At 41.4% G+C, this 14,742-nt stretch overlaps 2 protein-coding genes across 2 annotated transcripts; both read left to right on the forward strand.

Moving 5' to 3' along the window:
- Positions 1 to 980: 980 nt before the first annotated feature.
- Positions 981 to 6,324, forward strand: PCDHB6 (protocadherin beta 6). The gene has a single exon (XM_043589631.1). The coding sequence runs from the start codon at positions 2,413 to 2,415 to the stop codon at positions 4,858 to 4,860; it is 2,448 nt and encodes an 815-aa protein (XP_043445566.1). The 5' UTR covers positions 981 to 2,412; the 3' UTR covers positions 4,861 to 6,324.
- A 945-nt stretch (positions 6,325 to 7,269) lies between these two features.
- LOC122488352 (protocadherin beta-17-like) lies at positions 7,270 to 11,500 on the forward strand. Its single transcript, XM_043589652.1, has one exon. It carries the CDS (start codon positions 7,527 to 7,529, stop codon positions 9,924 to 9,926), a length of 2,400 nt encoding a protein of 799 aa, XP_043445587.1. The 5' UTR covers positions 7,270 to 7,526; the 3' UTR covers positions 9,927 to 11,500.
- Positions 11,501 to 14,742: the final 3,242 nt, after the last annotated feature.

Below are 14,742 nucleotides of genomic sequence, written 5' to 3' on the forward strand. Positions count from 1 at the left end.
ACCTAATTATTAAAATTAAGCTGGAATATGAGTAAGAAGGTTCCCAATGAATGAAGGAAACGTTCTATATCTTGAAAGAGGTGTGGGTTACATGGATGGATCCATTGTTAAAATGGCACAGTTAAGATTGGTGCATTTCAATTTGTGTAAATGTTACCTTAAAACAACTATACAAAAATAAACATTGACTGGGAGGCGGAGGGTGGAGGGAAAGATATAGATGAAGCAAGACAAGATGTTTTGAAGCTGGGTGATGTGTACATGGAAGTTATGCTGTTTGCTTTGTATGTACTGAACTTGTTCCACAATAAATGCTAATGAGTTATTACTTGTGAGACAAGTTGATAAATGTCAATTCAATTCTACTCTAGCAAAGCAAAACAAAAGAGAGTAAAGCAGAGACGCATTCTCCTGAAAGAACCTAAAGTAATCCATTTCCATAAAAAGGCAGTTTCTTCATATACCAACTGACACCCTTGAAGGATACATTAAGATATTCTGTTCTTCTTTCTATAATAAAAAGCAATGTTCTCCAAGATATTTCAGTGATCTAAACTGAGTTCTACAAATGCTGTACTGCTAGTAAAATTTGCTTTAAAATGAAAAATTATTCAGTAAGCTATCTGTGAAGATGTGTGGTGGCGCTGCAGGTCAAGAGAGTAAATAAAGGACTGCACAGATGTCAGGGATGCCATTAAGCTGGAATCAGAATATCCACTGAAGGAAGGGAATCTTTAGGGTTGGGCTAGAAATAGCTCTGTTTCAAAGAAGAAACTACACCCAACTAATGTGTTTATGGTTGTTGGTTTTACTTCATCAATTTATTTTGTCATTCATACCCTCAAGGAAATCTATTCTCAATAACATTTATCAAGTGAACCATAGAGACTGGTCACCATGATCTTATTTTTTTATCCTTCTGGATAGATAGAGTGCTTTTTAAGTACAAAATTATTTCATATGGTCAGAGTTTAGATTTTATTTAGCTTTACTTATTTTACCTAGAGTTGAAACATTTTGAAAAAGATCCTCAGTTTTAATCTTTCATCATTTTGGCTCTTACCTGAAGTGAAGTTTGGTTGAACTCAGTTGATTTAATCTCTCAATATATATGAAATCAATCTGAAATGAAATTATGCTTGGCGCATTTTGTGTTGTTATATGTGCACTGACCCAGTTCATGTATTTTCAGGATGTTTAAAGACATGTTTTCCTATTAATCTGAACAGAAACTGAGGAGATAGAAATGGATAAAGCCATGATGAACCATCATTGAATTCTGTGGAATCCACTCAAGTGTAATTCACCTTTCACATTACCTTATTTGATGTTTATTTATAGAAACTCATGTCATCTTTGTTGTGGGAGGGTTGGTAGAGGTGAATGTTTATTTTCTGCATTGCATTATGTCCTTACAACAGGATAATATATTTGGGCCTCGATTAATTACTATAGGAGTTAAATTTGATTTAAAAATTACAATAATATAAACAATCCTAATAAAAATCATGACCAATTCTACCTGTACAAAATGAAGTAAAATCCCAAGATGTGTACTCATGACAGACTATTGATTGTTGCTAGTTCCTCTTTTAAATAATTGAATTGATTAGATACTTCTATCTTAAGTATTTCTTGGCCTCAGTTTTCCTTCTAATAGCCTAATTCTTTCCTTTATTTTGCAGGTATAAGCACAAAATAAAGTAGGTCTGTTGTTTATGTCATTTTATGAGCCATATAACTTAGAGAAATAGTTTTTTTATCTTATAATTGGTGTTGCTAACCAACATTTACATTTTGTAGTTTGATTTGTTTGTTGGGACAAATAATGTACATTTTGAATTCACAAATCACACTATTCGTCAGAGATAAATTTCATTGCCAAAGAATACAAGATGATTATAATAAATTTACATTATTTGGGGTAGTGATTTTTAAACGTTAGTATGCATGAGAATCACTTAAAGACAAAGATTGAAGTGCAGATTTCAGTTAGCACCCCCAGAGAATTTGATTCAAGATCTAGAGGGAAGACCAGGAGTTGACTTTGAAAAAAAAAACAACCCAAGACTCCCAAGTAATTATTTATGCATATGGTTCACACACTATGGTTTGAGAAACACGGACTCCATCTCAAAGTCTTTATAACGCTCAGATGTGGGGAATATTATTGCCTGTATGTTATCATATTGAAGTTATCAATTTGAACGCGTGGTGGCAGTGCAGGCTAAGAGAGTGAATAAAGCTCTGCAGATTCGGTGGACTCCATTTTATTCAGAGACCCCCTCTCCCCTCAAATACAGGACACATTTACAGCTAGAGCAAAGTTAGAAGTATTCAGGAAGGCAGTCGTCACCAGAGAAGTTATAAGACAAATTCGAAATTCAACAGCAAAGAGATTACGGAGGGTAGATGATGGACGTGGTGATTGGGACTGGAAAAGGATTTTTTCCTCTGGAATCAGACCTAATAGAAATGGCGCAAACAAAAGTACATCGCAAGAAAAGGCAAGTGACTATCCTCATTATATGGATGATTTTGTGGGAAGTGGGTTCAGAATCGATTCAATATTCTGTACTGGAGGAGACAGGAAGTGGCACGTTTGTGGCCAATTTGACAAAGGATCTGGGACTCAAGAGAGGAGAGCTGGCTGAGCGGGGTGCTCAGGTCGTTTTCAAGGGGAACAGACAGCATTTGCAGCTTGACCCACAGACTTATGATTTGCTGCTAAATGAGAAACTGGACCGGGAAGAGCTGTGCGGTTCCACTGAGCCCTGTGTGCTACCTTTCCAAGTATTACTGGAAAATCCCTTGCAGTTTTTTCAGGCTGCTTTACGAGTCAGAGATATAAATGACCACGCCCCAGAGTTCCCAACCAGAGAAATGCTACTAAAAATATCAGAAATTACTACACCAGGAAAGCTATTTCCTTTGAAAATGGCACAGGATTTAGACGCTGGTAGCAACGGTCTTCAGAGCTACATAATCAGCTCCAATCCTCATTTCCACGTTCTCACTCGCAATCGCAGCGACGGCAGGAAGTTCCCGGAGCTGGTGCTAGACAAAGCCTTGGACCGGGAGGAGCAGCCCGAGCTTAGGCTTACCCTCACAGCACTGGATGGTGGGTCTCCGCCGCGTTCTGGAACCACGGAGATTCAGATACTGGTCTTGGACATCAATGACAACGCCCCCGAGTTTGCTCAGGAGCAATATGAGGCGCAAATCCCTGAAAACAATTCCCTGGGCTCTCTGATTATCACCGTCTCAGCGAGGGATTTAGATGCTGGATCTTTTGGGGAAGTATCTTACGCCCTATTTCAGGTAGATGACATTAATCAGCCCTTCGAAATAAACGCAATTACAGGAGAAATTCGACTGAGAAAGACTTTGGATTTTGAGGAATTTCAATCTTACCATGTGGATATTGAGGCTACAGATGGCGGGGGACTATCAGGAAAATGCTCTTTGGTCATCAAGGTTCTGGACGTAAATGACAACACTCCTGAATTGACCATGTCCTCACTCACCAGTCCCATTGCCGAAAACCTGCCAGACATCATAGTGGCAGTTTTCAGTGTATCAGATGCAGATTCTGGACAAAATCAACAGATTGTTTGCTCTATAGATGACAATCTCCCCTTTCTTCTAAGACCATCAGTGGAGAATTTCTACACATTGGTGACTGAAGGAGCGCTGGATAGAGAGAGCCAGGCCGAGTACAACATCACCATCACCGTCACCGACTTGGGGACCCCCAGGCTGAAAACGCAGCACAACATAACCGTGACGGTCTCCGACGTCAACGACAACGCCCCCGCCTTCAGCCAAACCACCTACACCCTGCGCGTCCGCGAAAACAACAGCCCCGCCCTGCACATCGGCAGCGTGAGCGCCACGGACAGGGACTCGGGCGCCAACGCGCAGGTCACCTACTCGCTGCTGCCGCCCGCGGACCCGCAGCTGCCCCTGGCCTCCCTGGTGTCCATCAACGCGGACAACGGGCAGCTGTTCGCGCTCAGGTCCCTGGATTACGAGGCGCTGCAGGCGTTCGAGTTCGGCGTGCGCGCGGCCGACCGCGGCTCGCCCGCGCTCAGCAGCCAGGCGCGGGTGCGCGTGCTGGTGCTGGACGACAACGACAACGCGCCCTTCGTGCTGTACCCGCCGCAGAACGGCTCTGCGCCCTGCACCGAGCTGGTGCCCAGGGCGGCCGAGGCGGGCTACCTGGTGACCAAGGTGGTGGCGGTGGACGGCGACTCGGGCCAGAACGCCTGGCTGTCGTACCAGCTGCTCAAGGCCACGGAGCCCGCGCTGTTCGGCGTGTGGGCGCACAACGGCGAGGTGCGCACGGCCCGGCTGCTGAGCGAGCGCGACGCCGTCAAGCACAGGCTGGTGGTGCTGGTCAAGGACAATGGCGAGCCGCCGCGCTCGGCCAGCGTCACGCTGCACGTGCTGCTGGTGGACGGCTTCTCGCAGCCCTACCTGCCGCTCCCGGAGGTGGCGGCGGCCGAGGCGCGGGCCGACCCGCTCACCGTCTACTTGGTCGTCGCCTTGGCGTCCGTGTCGTCGCTCTTCCTGTTCTCGGTGCTGGTGTTCGTGGCGGTGCGGCTGTGCAGGCGGAGCCGGGCGGCGTCTTCGGGTCGCTGCTCGGGGCCCGAGGGCCACTTTCCGGGCCACCTGGTGGACGTCAGCGGCGCGGGGACGCTGTCCCAGAGCTACCAGTACGAGGTGTGTCTTCGGGGAGGCTCGGGGACTAGTGAGTTCAAGTTCTTGAAGCCGATTATCCCGAACTTCCCTCCCCAGGGCATTGGAAAGGAAATGGAGGAAAGCCCCACGGTTCGGGATAGTTTCTTATTCAGTTAAGTATTCTATTCAGCTCTTTTGAAAATCTCTTTTAACTCAAAGTTACATGTTATTGATGGTCCGATTTTAATTATTTACGACACGTCCTTAGATTGAGAAAAAATCAGATACTGAGTATACACAGTATTTTCCCTATGCTATGGTTAGTAGATTTTTGTTACTTTCAACTATATTTGACAGTCTGAATAAAAAGTAAATTTTTATTTGAATACTTTAAAATTTTTGAAACTCAATCATCTATTCATTTTACAAAAATTGTAATGCAAAGTCCTTAAGTAGGATTGTATAACTATTAGTGACAATGGTCATCACTATACCTATGTAAGGAAATTTTTAAAATGTGAGTGTTTGGGGCATTTGGCTGACTCAGTTGGTAGAGCATTCGACTCTTGACCTGGGTGGTGAGTTCAAGTCCCATGTTGGTTATAGAGCCTACTTAAAAAAAAAAAAAAAGAAGAATAAAATGTGACTGGTTGATATTTAATCTGCTTGTTTAAGTTTCATTTTGGGGTGACTGCCACAGTGTGAATAACTAAAGATAAATACTAAAGATGGCTAAATGCGAAGATAGCCATTCATATTTATGGGTAATTCAACATACCATAATAGTCAATCCATTTTTCTATGCATATAAACTTTACAAAAGTATCAGTACATTAAACTCCAATTTGTGAGCTTCATGTAAGCCCATGATAGTCTTTTTTTAATAATACCAACCCAATTATAAGTGCATAATAAATATTTGTTGAAAGTTATTAACATTCCAATAGTGAATTTTAAAAATTAATTTTCAAGGAATACAGAAAAATGCTAATGAAGTACCTTTGTCAGTAAGTGAAACTATACATCATTGTTTTATTTTCTTTCTAAACAGAAAACACCCTCCATGCACCCTAAACTCCATTACAGAACATAAAATGTTGAGAGTATATTTCATCTCCTTGTCTTTGTCTAACAAGCTGAAAGTTCAAATGTATTATTTAGTAAAATCCAAATTATATTGAAAAATACCTTCCTCCTAGCTTCTAAAGCTTTTTTATATGTGATACCTGCCAAGACCTAAGTAAGCTATTAGTGTCAGGTTATTAGGTAATGTCAGATTTTCTGTTCTAGTGCTGTGTAAGTATCATTTATCTTTCTTTTTTAAGTAGGCTCCACGCTCAGTGTGGAGCCCAGTGCAGGTTCTGAACTCACAACCCTGTGATTAAAACCTGAGCTGAGATCAAGTCAGTTGCTCAACCAGCTGAGCCAGCCAGCCACCCTGTCATTTATCCTTATTTACCATAAAATCATTTACTTTCACAGTTTAGCCCGTATTTGTCTTGTGCTGGTTTTATTTGTAGTATTTTAAGAAAAATTTCTCATTTCACCTTCCCATCAAAGTCAGGCAATTTATACTAAAGTGACAGCTGAGTGAATATTTTATTTTTATACTTAATTAAAATGGAACTAGCCTTAACTAAATTATATTTGGCTGTGATTTGTGTCCAAATAAGTGAACTATCATGGATTATTACTAGGTGGTTCAATGAGTGTAGGGAACACTTACTGTTTTGCATTTAGATATTTATCCCCTGCTCCTCGGAATAGCATTCTTCTTTGGGGGAAACTACTTTTCCTGCTAGGTCACTGCAACCACTTGGCTTTCATTGGTGCCGTGGTATTTTTCGGTATACTCATTTCCATAGTCCCAGGGGATATACACTGGGATGGACCCCTGTCCAATGTTGACAGGTTAAAACACTTCCCCAGAAAGTGTATCTTTAACTCCATTGACTTTTTTTTTTCCTTCTTCATCTTTGTAGAAAAGACACTGCCTGAATCCTGAACTTACATTGATTTCTAACAAATCAAACAGCCATTTCCTCTTAGTCTTACTGGGCATTGCATGGAGTGATTTTATGAAGGAAAAAAAATTGCCGAAGGCTATGTAGTCCAGGAGACTGACACGAAATCACATTTTAATTTTTTTCAGGGGTTACAGGCACATTTCACTTTGGGAGTGGAAAGTAAATTTTAAAATTTGTAACTTCTTCCAACAATACAACAAATTAGTATTTTTGTAATTGAATGTAAGCACCCATGAGGAAGAACTTTTGTGTTTATTTTACCACTTAATCTCCAGAAGCTGGAAAAATGCCTGCATGGAGAAATACTGGTTAAATGGGTAAGTGATTTTGTCTTGAGCAGAGTTTTGTGTTACTGAACTTGTACCTTGTACCTTTAACGAAGATGAATATAGACATAGATATATAGGTATTACTTTTGCTCTCACAAATATTGTTACTTACCTGTTACCTGCAATTGGGTGGAAGAGAGTTTATAACCCAAAAGGCTTTCTATTTGTTTTAACTGTTGCATGATGCTTTGAAAAGGAAAAACAAACAAAAAACCCTGAAGTTGTAAGGCAAGACGCTTGGTGGCGCTGCAGGCTAAGAAAGTAAAAAACTATCTCTGCAGGCACCATAATAGCTGAGCAGTTTCTAGCTGCTCAAAAAGGAAGTGTTTTACACCATTAGGGGGATAGTAGGTTTCTGAGAGGCAGCTATCGCCATATCAATCAGTGTTAAGAACTAACTCAAGATTATTGAACCGAGATAGCGGAGTTGGCTGCACAGCAATTATTTTGTGATTAAATAACTGCATCTTTTGGACCCTAAGGAACGATGGAAACACCGCTACCCAAAGCGCCACAGAAAAGGCAAGTGACCGCCATTATTATTGTATTAATACTATTAATTCTGTGGGAGGTTGACGGTATGACCATTAAATATTCGGTTCTAGAAGAGAGGGAAAGCGGCTCTTATGTGGCCAACCTTGCAAAAGATCTGGGGCTTGGCTTAGGGGAGCTGGAGGCACGGGACGCCCGGATTCTTTCCAAAGGGAATCAACAGTATTTGCAGCTCGAGCAGAGGAGTGGGAATTTGATCCTAAAAGAAAAATTGGACCGGGAAGAGTTGTGCAGTGACACAGATCCATGTATACTGCATTTCCAGGTGTTACTAAAAAGCCCAGTGCACTTTATTCAAGGTGAACTACAGCTACTAGATGTAAATGACCATGCCCCAGAATTCCTGGAAAATGAAATCCTCCTGAAAATCTCGGAAAGCAGCCATCCAGGGACTGCATTTCCTTTGAAAATAGCTCAAGATTTAGACGTGGGCAGTAACACAGTTCAGAACTACACTATTAGCACCAACTCCCATTTCCACCTTTTCACTCTAAATCACAGTGATGGCAGGAGATACCCTGAGCTGGTGCTGGACAAAGCGCTGGACCGTGAGGAGCAGTCAGAGCTCAGGTTAACGCTCACGGCGCTGGATGGTGGGTCACCGCCGAGAACTGGGACTTCTCAGGTTCTCATTGTAGTCCTAGACATAAATGATAATGCCCCTGAATTCGCTCAGCTGCTCTATGAGGTCCAGGTCCCAGAAAACAGCCCTGTAGGTTCCCTCGTCATCACCGTGTTTGCTACAGATTTAGATGCTGGGACCTATGGAGAGTTATCCTACTCATTTTTCCAATCCTCAAATCAAGTGATTCAGGCCTTTGAAATAAACGCAGTCACGGGGGAAATTCGATTAAAAAAAACGTTGGATTTTGAGGAAATTCGATCTTATCGTTTGGAAATTGAGGCCTCAGATGGTGGGGGTCTTTCGGGAAAATGCACTATAGCCATAGAAGTGATGGATGTAAACGACAACGCCCCCGAACTGACAATGTCAGTACTCATCAGTGTTATCCCAGAAAACACCCCTGACACCATCGTCGCGATTTTCGGAATTTCAGATCCAGACTCCGGGGAAAATGGCAAAATGATGTGTACCATCCAAGACCATCTCCCCTTCTTTCTGAAACTTACTGTGGAAAATTTCTACACTTTGGTGACTGAAAGAGCGCTGGATAGAGAGAGCCAGGCCGAGTACAACATCACCATCACCGTCACCGACTTAGGGACCCCCAGGCTGAAAACGCAGCACAACATAACCGTGACGGTCTCCGACGTCAACGACAACGCCCCCGCCTTCAGCCAAACCACCTACACCCTGCGCGTCCGCGAGAACAACAGCCCCGCCCTGCACATCGGCAGCGTGAGCGCCACGGACAGGGACTCGGGCGCCAACGCGCAGGTCACCTACTCGCTGCTGCCGCCCGCGGACCCGCAGCTGCCCCTGGCCTCCCTGGTGTCCATCAACGCGGACAACGGGCAGCTGTTCGCGCTCAGGTCCCTGGATTACGAGGCGCTGCAGGCGTTCGAGTTCGGCGTGCGCGCGGCCGACCGCGGCTCGCCCGCGCTCAGCAGCCAGGCGCGGGTGCGCGTGCTGGTGCTGGACGACAACGACAACGCGCCCTTCGTGCTGTACCCGCCGCAGAACGGCTCTGCGCCCTGCACCGAGCTGGTGCCCAGGGCGGCCGAGGCGGGCTACCTGGTGACCAAGGTGGTGGCGGTGGACGGCGACTCGGGCCAGAACGCCTGGCTGTCGTACCAGCTGCTCAAGGCCACGGAGCCCGGGCTGTTCGGCGTGTGGGCGCACAACGGCGAGGTGCGCACGGCCCGGCTGCTGAGCGAGCGCGACGCCGTCAAGCACAGGCTGGTGGTGCTGGTCAAGGACAATGGCGAGCCGCCGCGCTCGGCCAGCGTCACGCTGCACGTGCTGCTGGTGGACGGCTTCTCGCAGCCCTACCTGCCGCTCCCGGAGGTGGCGGCGGCCGAGGCGCGGGCAGACCCGCTCACCGTCTACTTGGTCGTCGCCTTGGCGTCCGTGTCGTCGCTCTTCCTGTTCTCGGTGCTGGTGTTCGTGGCGGTGCGGCTGTGCAGGCGGAGCAGGGCGGCGTCTGCGGGTCGCTTCTCGGGGCCCGAGGGCCACTTTCCGGGCCACCTGGTGGACGTCAGCGGCGCGGGGACGCTGTCCCAGAGCTACCAGTACGAGGTGTGTCTTCGGGGAGGCTCGGGGACCAGTGAGTTCAAGTTTCTGAAGCCCATTTTCCCCAACTTCGTGGGTGAAGCAGCTGGTAGGGACGCCGAGGAAAACTCTAATTTTACAAATAATTTTGGGTTCACTTAGGCATCTCACCTTAAGGGGAGATATATGATAATACTAACTAATGTATTATTAGTTCGCAACCTGTTCATTCACATAAAGAACTACATATTCACACAATAATTATTGTCATATTTATAGGTATTTCAGCCTATTGAAGTATTTTACGTTCTGAATCTCTGGGTTTTTGTTGGTGGTGGTGGTGGTGTTTTTAGCCAGCTCACATTTTGCATGTTCATACAATAGGGGAGAAATGGTGTATCTGTTTGTGGGGGTAAGATTTTTGGAGGTCAGAAATGTTTTCAGGTTCCTGATGTTTGAGCTTGTTCACTAATATCTTGTTATGGCTAAGAGAATTGTGTTTTCTGATTATCATTAGCATAGAGTATTGTAAATCATGACTTCCAATTTTAAAAGTACTTTTCATTTATACAAATGAATTATACTTTTCATTTATACAAAAAAATTTTGTCACGTTAGAAATTGTTAGATTTCTGTAGTAGTGTTTTGTCTTGCCTGAAAGGAACTAATATTTTATCTGGGTGTCGTCTAAGTTGAGTATTGTCTTTCAAAATTGATCTCTTTGGACTATACCATCTGATACAATTTTAAAGAATTCAATCCCTGTTAAATAGAAAAAATGTTGGTAGACTTATAATTACTTTTTCAAAATAAATGATTTGGGTATGTAAATAATGATTCTCATTCTTTTAAAATAATAGAAAGTTACATGATTCAAACATATTCAATATGAATAGAAAACAGAAAATTTTTTTCTCTTTCAGATTTTTGTTTAAATTCTAATTAGTTAACATACAGTGTAATATTAGTTTCAGTAGAATTTAGTGATTCATTACTTACATACAAGACCCAGTGCTCATCATAGATTCATAATTAAAACTATCACATTTCATCTGAATGTAATAAAGCAAAAATTATATGCAACTATAGATTTTGCTTAAGCTTAAATAATCTCTATAAGGTTAAAACACAAGAATATAATGCATAGTAAGATATTAGCATCACTTAACTGCCTGCTAAAAAATGAGGCATCCTCTAATACATGCCCCCTCACCTTACTTTATACTTTTTGTTATATATAGTACCTTTTCAATGTTTATAGTATTTACAATGTATTTTTAAAGGATAATCCCCATGATTTTTTAGACTTTTTATGTTTTCAAAGTCAGTGTACCGTTTCACTCTGTTTCATGCAAATATGTTCAAGCAGTCATTTATTTATTTACATATAGTAAGCATAGTTAGTTTTAAAACCTGTCTGATAGTTCTGATAGCTGAAGTTTGTATGCGCCTATTTCTGTTGTATTGTTACTGATTTTTCTTATTGGTTTTATCTTTGTTTCTTTGTGTGACTCATATGGTTGATTGCCCTTGAAAAATTTACTTGTAGGATGTCCTCAAAGCCTAGGTTGCATGTTTCATCCTTCAAAATGTATTTTCATTGGGTTCAGCTAGGATTCTTAAATCATTCTCAGTAGGGAACCACTGCAAACCAATTTTATGGCTTGATGTTTCCCACAACTCAACATATGCATATTGAAAATTAAACACACATGAAGACCAGTCTGTAGCTATAATTTCCCAGGCATCTTTTCTTTTTTTTCTGCTCTACTTAACATCAGGAGCACTTCCATATAGTTCCCTGAAGTTGGGGTGAGGGAGCATCTTTAGATTTGTTTATGTTTACTTTGTATAAACATATGTATATATAGTGGATATAGCCCTGTAGGGATCTCTTAAAATGGGAGGATCTTTGTAGAATATGCTGCAAATTTGGTTGACCCTGAGTCTTGATTTATATTTAATCTCATGAATAGCTTCAAATCAAAGTCCAAGGGCACATATTTTTAATTGCCCTGAGGGAATAATGAGTTTTGTTGTTCTGACACAGGGTTTACTCCTCCATTACAAGCTTCCATCAAAAATTGGGCTTTTTTTCCATTGTGTTTTCTACTATGTTTTTAGCTCTTCAATTTTTTTAAGAGAGAGAGAGAGCGAGTGGGGAGAGGGGCAGAGGGGGAGAGAGAGAGAGAGAGAGAGAGAGAGAGAGAGAGAGAGAGAGAATCTTAAGCAGGCTCCACACTTAGTGTGGAGCTGGAGGCAGGACTTGATTCCAGGACGATAACTTGAGCTGAAATCAAGAGGGAATTGCTCAACAGCTCAACCCACTGAGCCACCCAAGCACCCCTAGCTCTTCAATATTTTTAAAGTAGTTTTTTTAAAAAGTCTTGTCCATTATTCTTTATTGTTTTCCATGGGAAAGTCATCTGAATTATCTATACCATCCATTTCAGAAATGAGGAGTTTTGCCTAATGTTTCAATTTGCAGATTCAATTTTGCCATCTTTCCAATGATATATGAGGCTATTTTTTCTTTGAATCCGGTGTTTCATTCTTTGGGTACCCTGCCCAGGCAAATGATCTCCTTTCCTCACTAAACTTTAATCTCATGGAGAGAGCTCTTTTTCTATTACATTTAGGAAAATACATACTGAGGTAAATATAGACGAATGAGAGTTGAATAAATTATTGAATTAATGAATTAGTGTGTTATTTTATCATCTGGCTTTATAAACTTATAAACTACAACAAAAAATTACCTATTTTTATAAAATGCTCATGTACTGTTTACACTATTTGACATTTGTTTCGTTCACCTAACAATTTATCATTTACAAGTGCCTGGGCTCAGTGGTTGGGTGTTCGACTCTTGATTTTGGCTCAGATAATGATCTTACAGCCCATGGGTTCAAGCCCTGCATCAGTCTGTATGCTGACAGTGTAGAGCCTGCTAGGGATTCTCTCTCCCTCTCTTTGCCCCTCCCCCACTCATGTGTGCACGCACGCACATACACTCTCTCAAAATAAATAAATAATAAAACTTAAAAAAGAATGATTTATCATCTAGAATATGTGAGCCAACTATCATCTTGTAAAGTGTATGATATGTTGAGCACTTTCCATATTTATTCACAAATAATGAAATTTAAGCTAATTTTATTGTATTACACATAAGGGGAGAAAGAGTCTAAGATTCAGTTTCAGACTGCATATATATATATATACACACATATATACACACATATACATATGTATATGTATATATATATGCAACTAATTATATATATAATTAGATTATTAAACATTTTTATCCTTAGTTTCTCAGGAATGCACCTGTAATTTTTTATTCTGCCCTATTTTTGAACCAACTAAGATGTGTTAGCATAAGGGAACACTTTAATTGCTTGATGATTTTATACTTCTTTTCCTTTACAAACTCTGACAAGCTCCTATTCCTTATAATTTGAGTGAAGGTATGCAATTTTGACTTTGACCTTGGGTGACTTTGGGTGAATTATTCAGAATTCAGCACAATAAAAAAATAGAAACCACTTTATGTATATCTAACCAAAAACAGATATTTGCTAGAAGGTATTAGATGCTTACAGAATCAGAAGAACTGGACAAGCAGAAGTGAGAGAGCCTGCAATTAACTCCTGGTTTTGAAGCCATACTACCATTTTTGTAGTATAGAAGTCAGGAAGCCACTGCTACTGCTACTATCAAAACTGTTGTTCCTACAATGTCCTCGCCCATCATCACCTCTAAAACTGGTGAAAATTCAGGGGAACCTAGTGTCTAGCTGCCACAATGGCCTCCAATTACTTCTGAAACTGATGGCTCAACACAGAAATGCTGACTTGGCTGCAAGCACTCACATCTCTCTGACCTTGCTGATTAATAGCAATGACAGTGGGTAGATGACCTTTGCCTGTCTTGTCAGGCTCATCATCTGAAGCCATCTCATTGGTAAAACCTAATTTTCATCCAGAATAATAATTCAGAGTCCTTAAAATTAAATTTTAAGATTTCTGGACCCAGAATTTTTTAAAAGTCATAAAAAGAAGTAGGAATGGATGACAGTTGCCAAGAGCCCGCTGAGGAAGCATCATTAGTTCAAAGAGAATCTTGTCTCAGCAAATGAATTCATTTATTGCTTTGGGGCTAAGTTTTCAGTGGAACAAAAATTCTTTTGGCTACAAATCACACCACCAATATGTAGAAATGCAATCATATGCTCCTCTAATAACCAACCCAAACAGGCAAGTTAGTTGACCCTATCTGCTTCTAGTGAGCAATGGGAACTATAGGTGTGGTTTGAGTGGGTATGACATAGACTACTCATTTCACCCAAATATATGTTATCCCTTATTTTTTTTTACTAATAGACCTCTCATTTTTTAGTTGCTCATGTGGATATGTGGGCTATAAATTATATTTCCCAACTTCTGCTGTGATTGGAAGTGGTCTTGTACCAAAGTTATGGCCACTGAGACATGACTACAAGTGCCATGGAATATTTCATGGAAGTAGTCCTTAAAAATGAAGACAAAGCCTTCCCTTTCTCCTACTTGTTGGTCTTAATGGAGCTATAAAGGGTGGATATTAGACAGCGATCTTGAACTGTAAAGTGAAGGCCATGATTTGAAGGTGATAAAACAACAAGATGGAAAGTGACTATCCCAGATAGCACTGAATGCATTTCACGCCACTATCCTTTTATAAGAGAAAATAAAATTATATTTTGGAGAAGCCATTGTTGTTATGGTTTCTTCTATAATATCAGGTTGAAATTATAGAGAATATATTTATATATAGAAATTACCTAGAACATAATTCTTGCTGTTATAGTAAGCTTCTTTAACAAAACGATATTTAAGATAACCAAAGAAGGAACAGAGAAAGTTATGAGGTTTACATGCATGTCTTACAAAGAAAACTGCTCAAGATTTAAGAAAAATAATTTTTAAAAATAAAA

The sequence above is a fragment of the Prionailurus bengalensis genome, chromosome A1 (assembly GCF_016509475.1).
Source record: "Prionailurus bengalensis isolate Pbe53 chromosome A1, Fcat_Pben_1.1_paternal_pri, whole genome shotgun sequence".
NCBI classification, from domain to species: Eukaryota; Metazoa; Chordata; class Mammalia; order Carnivora; family Felidae; genus Prionailurus; species Prionailurus bengalensis.

What these genes read in the sequence shown, in the direction of transcription:
- PCDHB6 (XM_043589631.1), top strand. Translation starts at nt 2,413, where the DNA reads ATGATGGACGTGGTGATTGGGACTGGAAAAGGATTTTTTCCTCTGGAA.
- LOC122488352 (XM_043589652.1), top strand. Translation starts at nt 7,527, where the DNA reads ATGGAAACACCGCTACCCAAAGCGCCACAGAAAAGGCAAGTGACCGCC.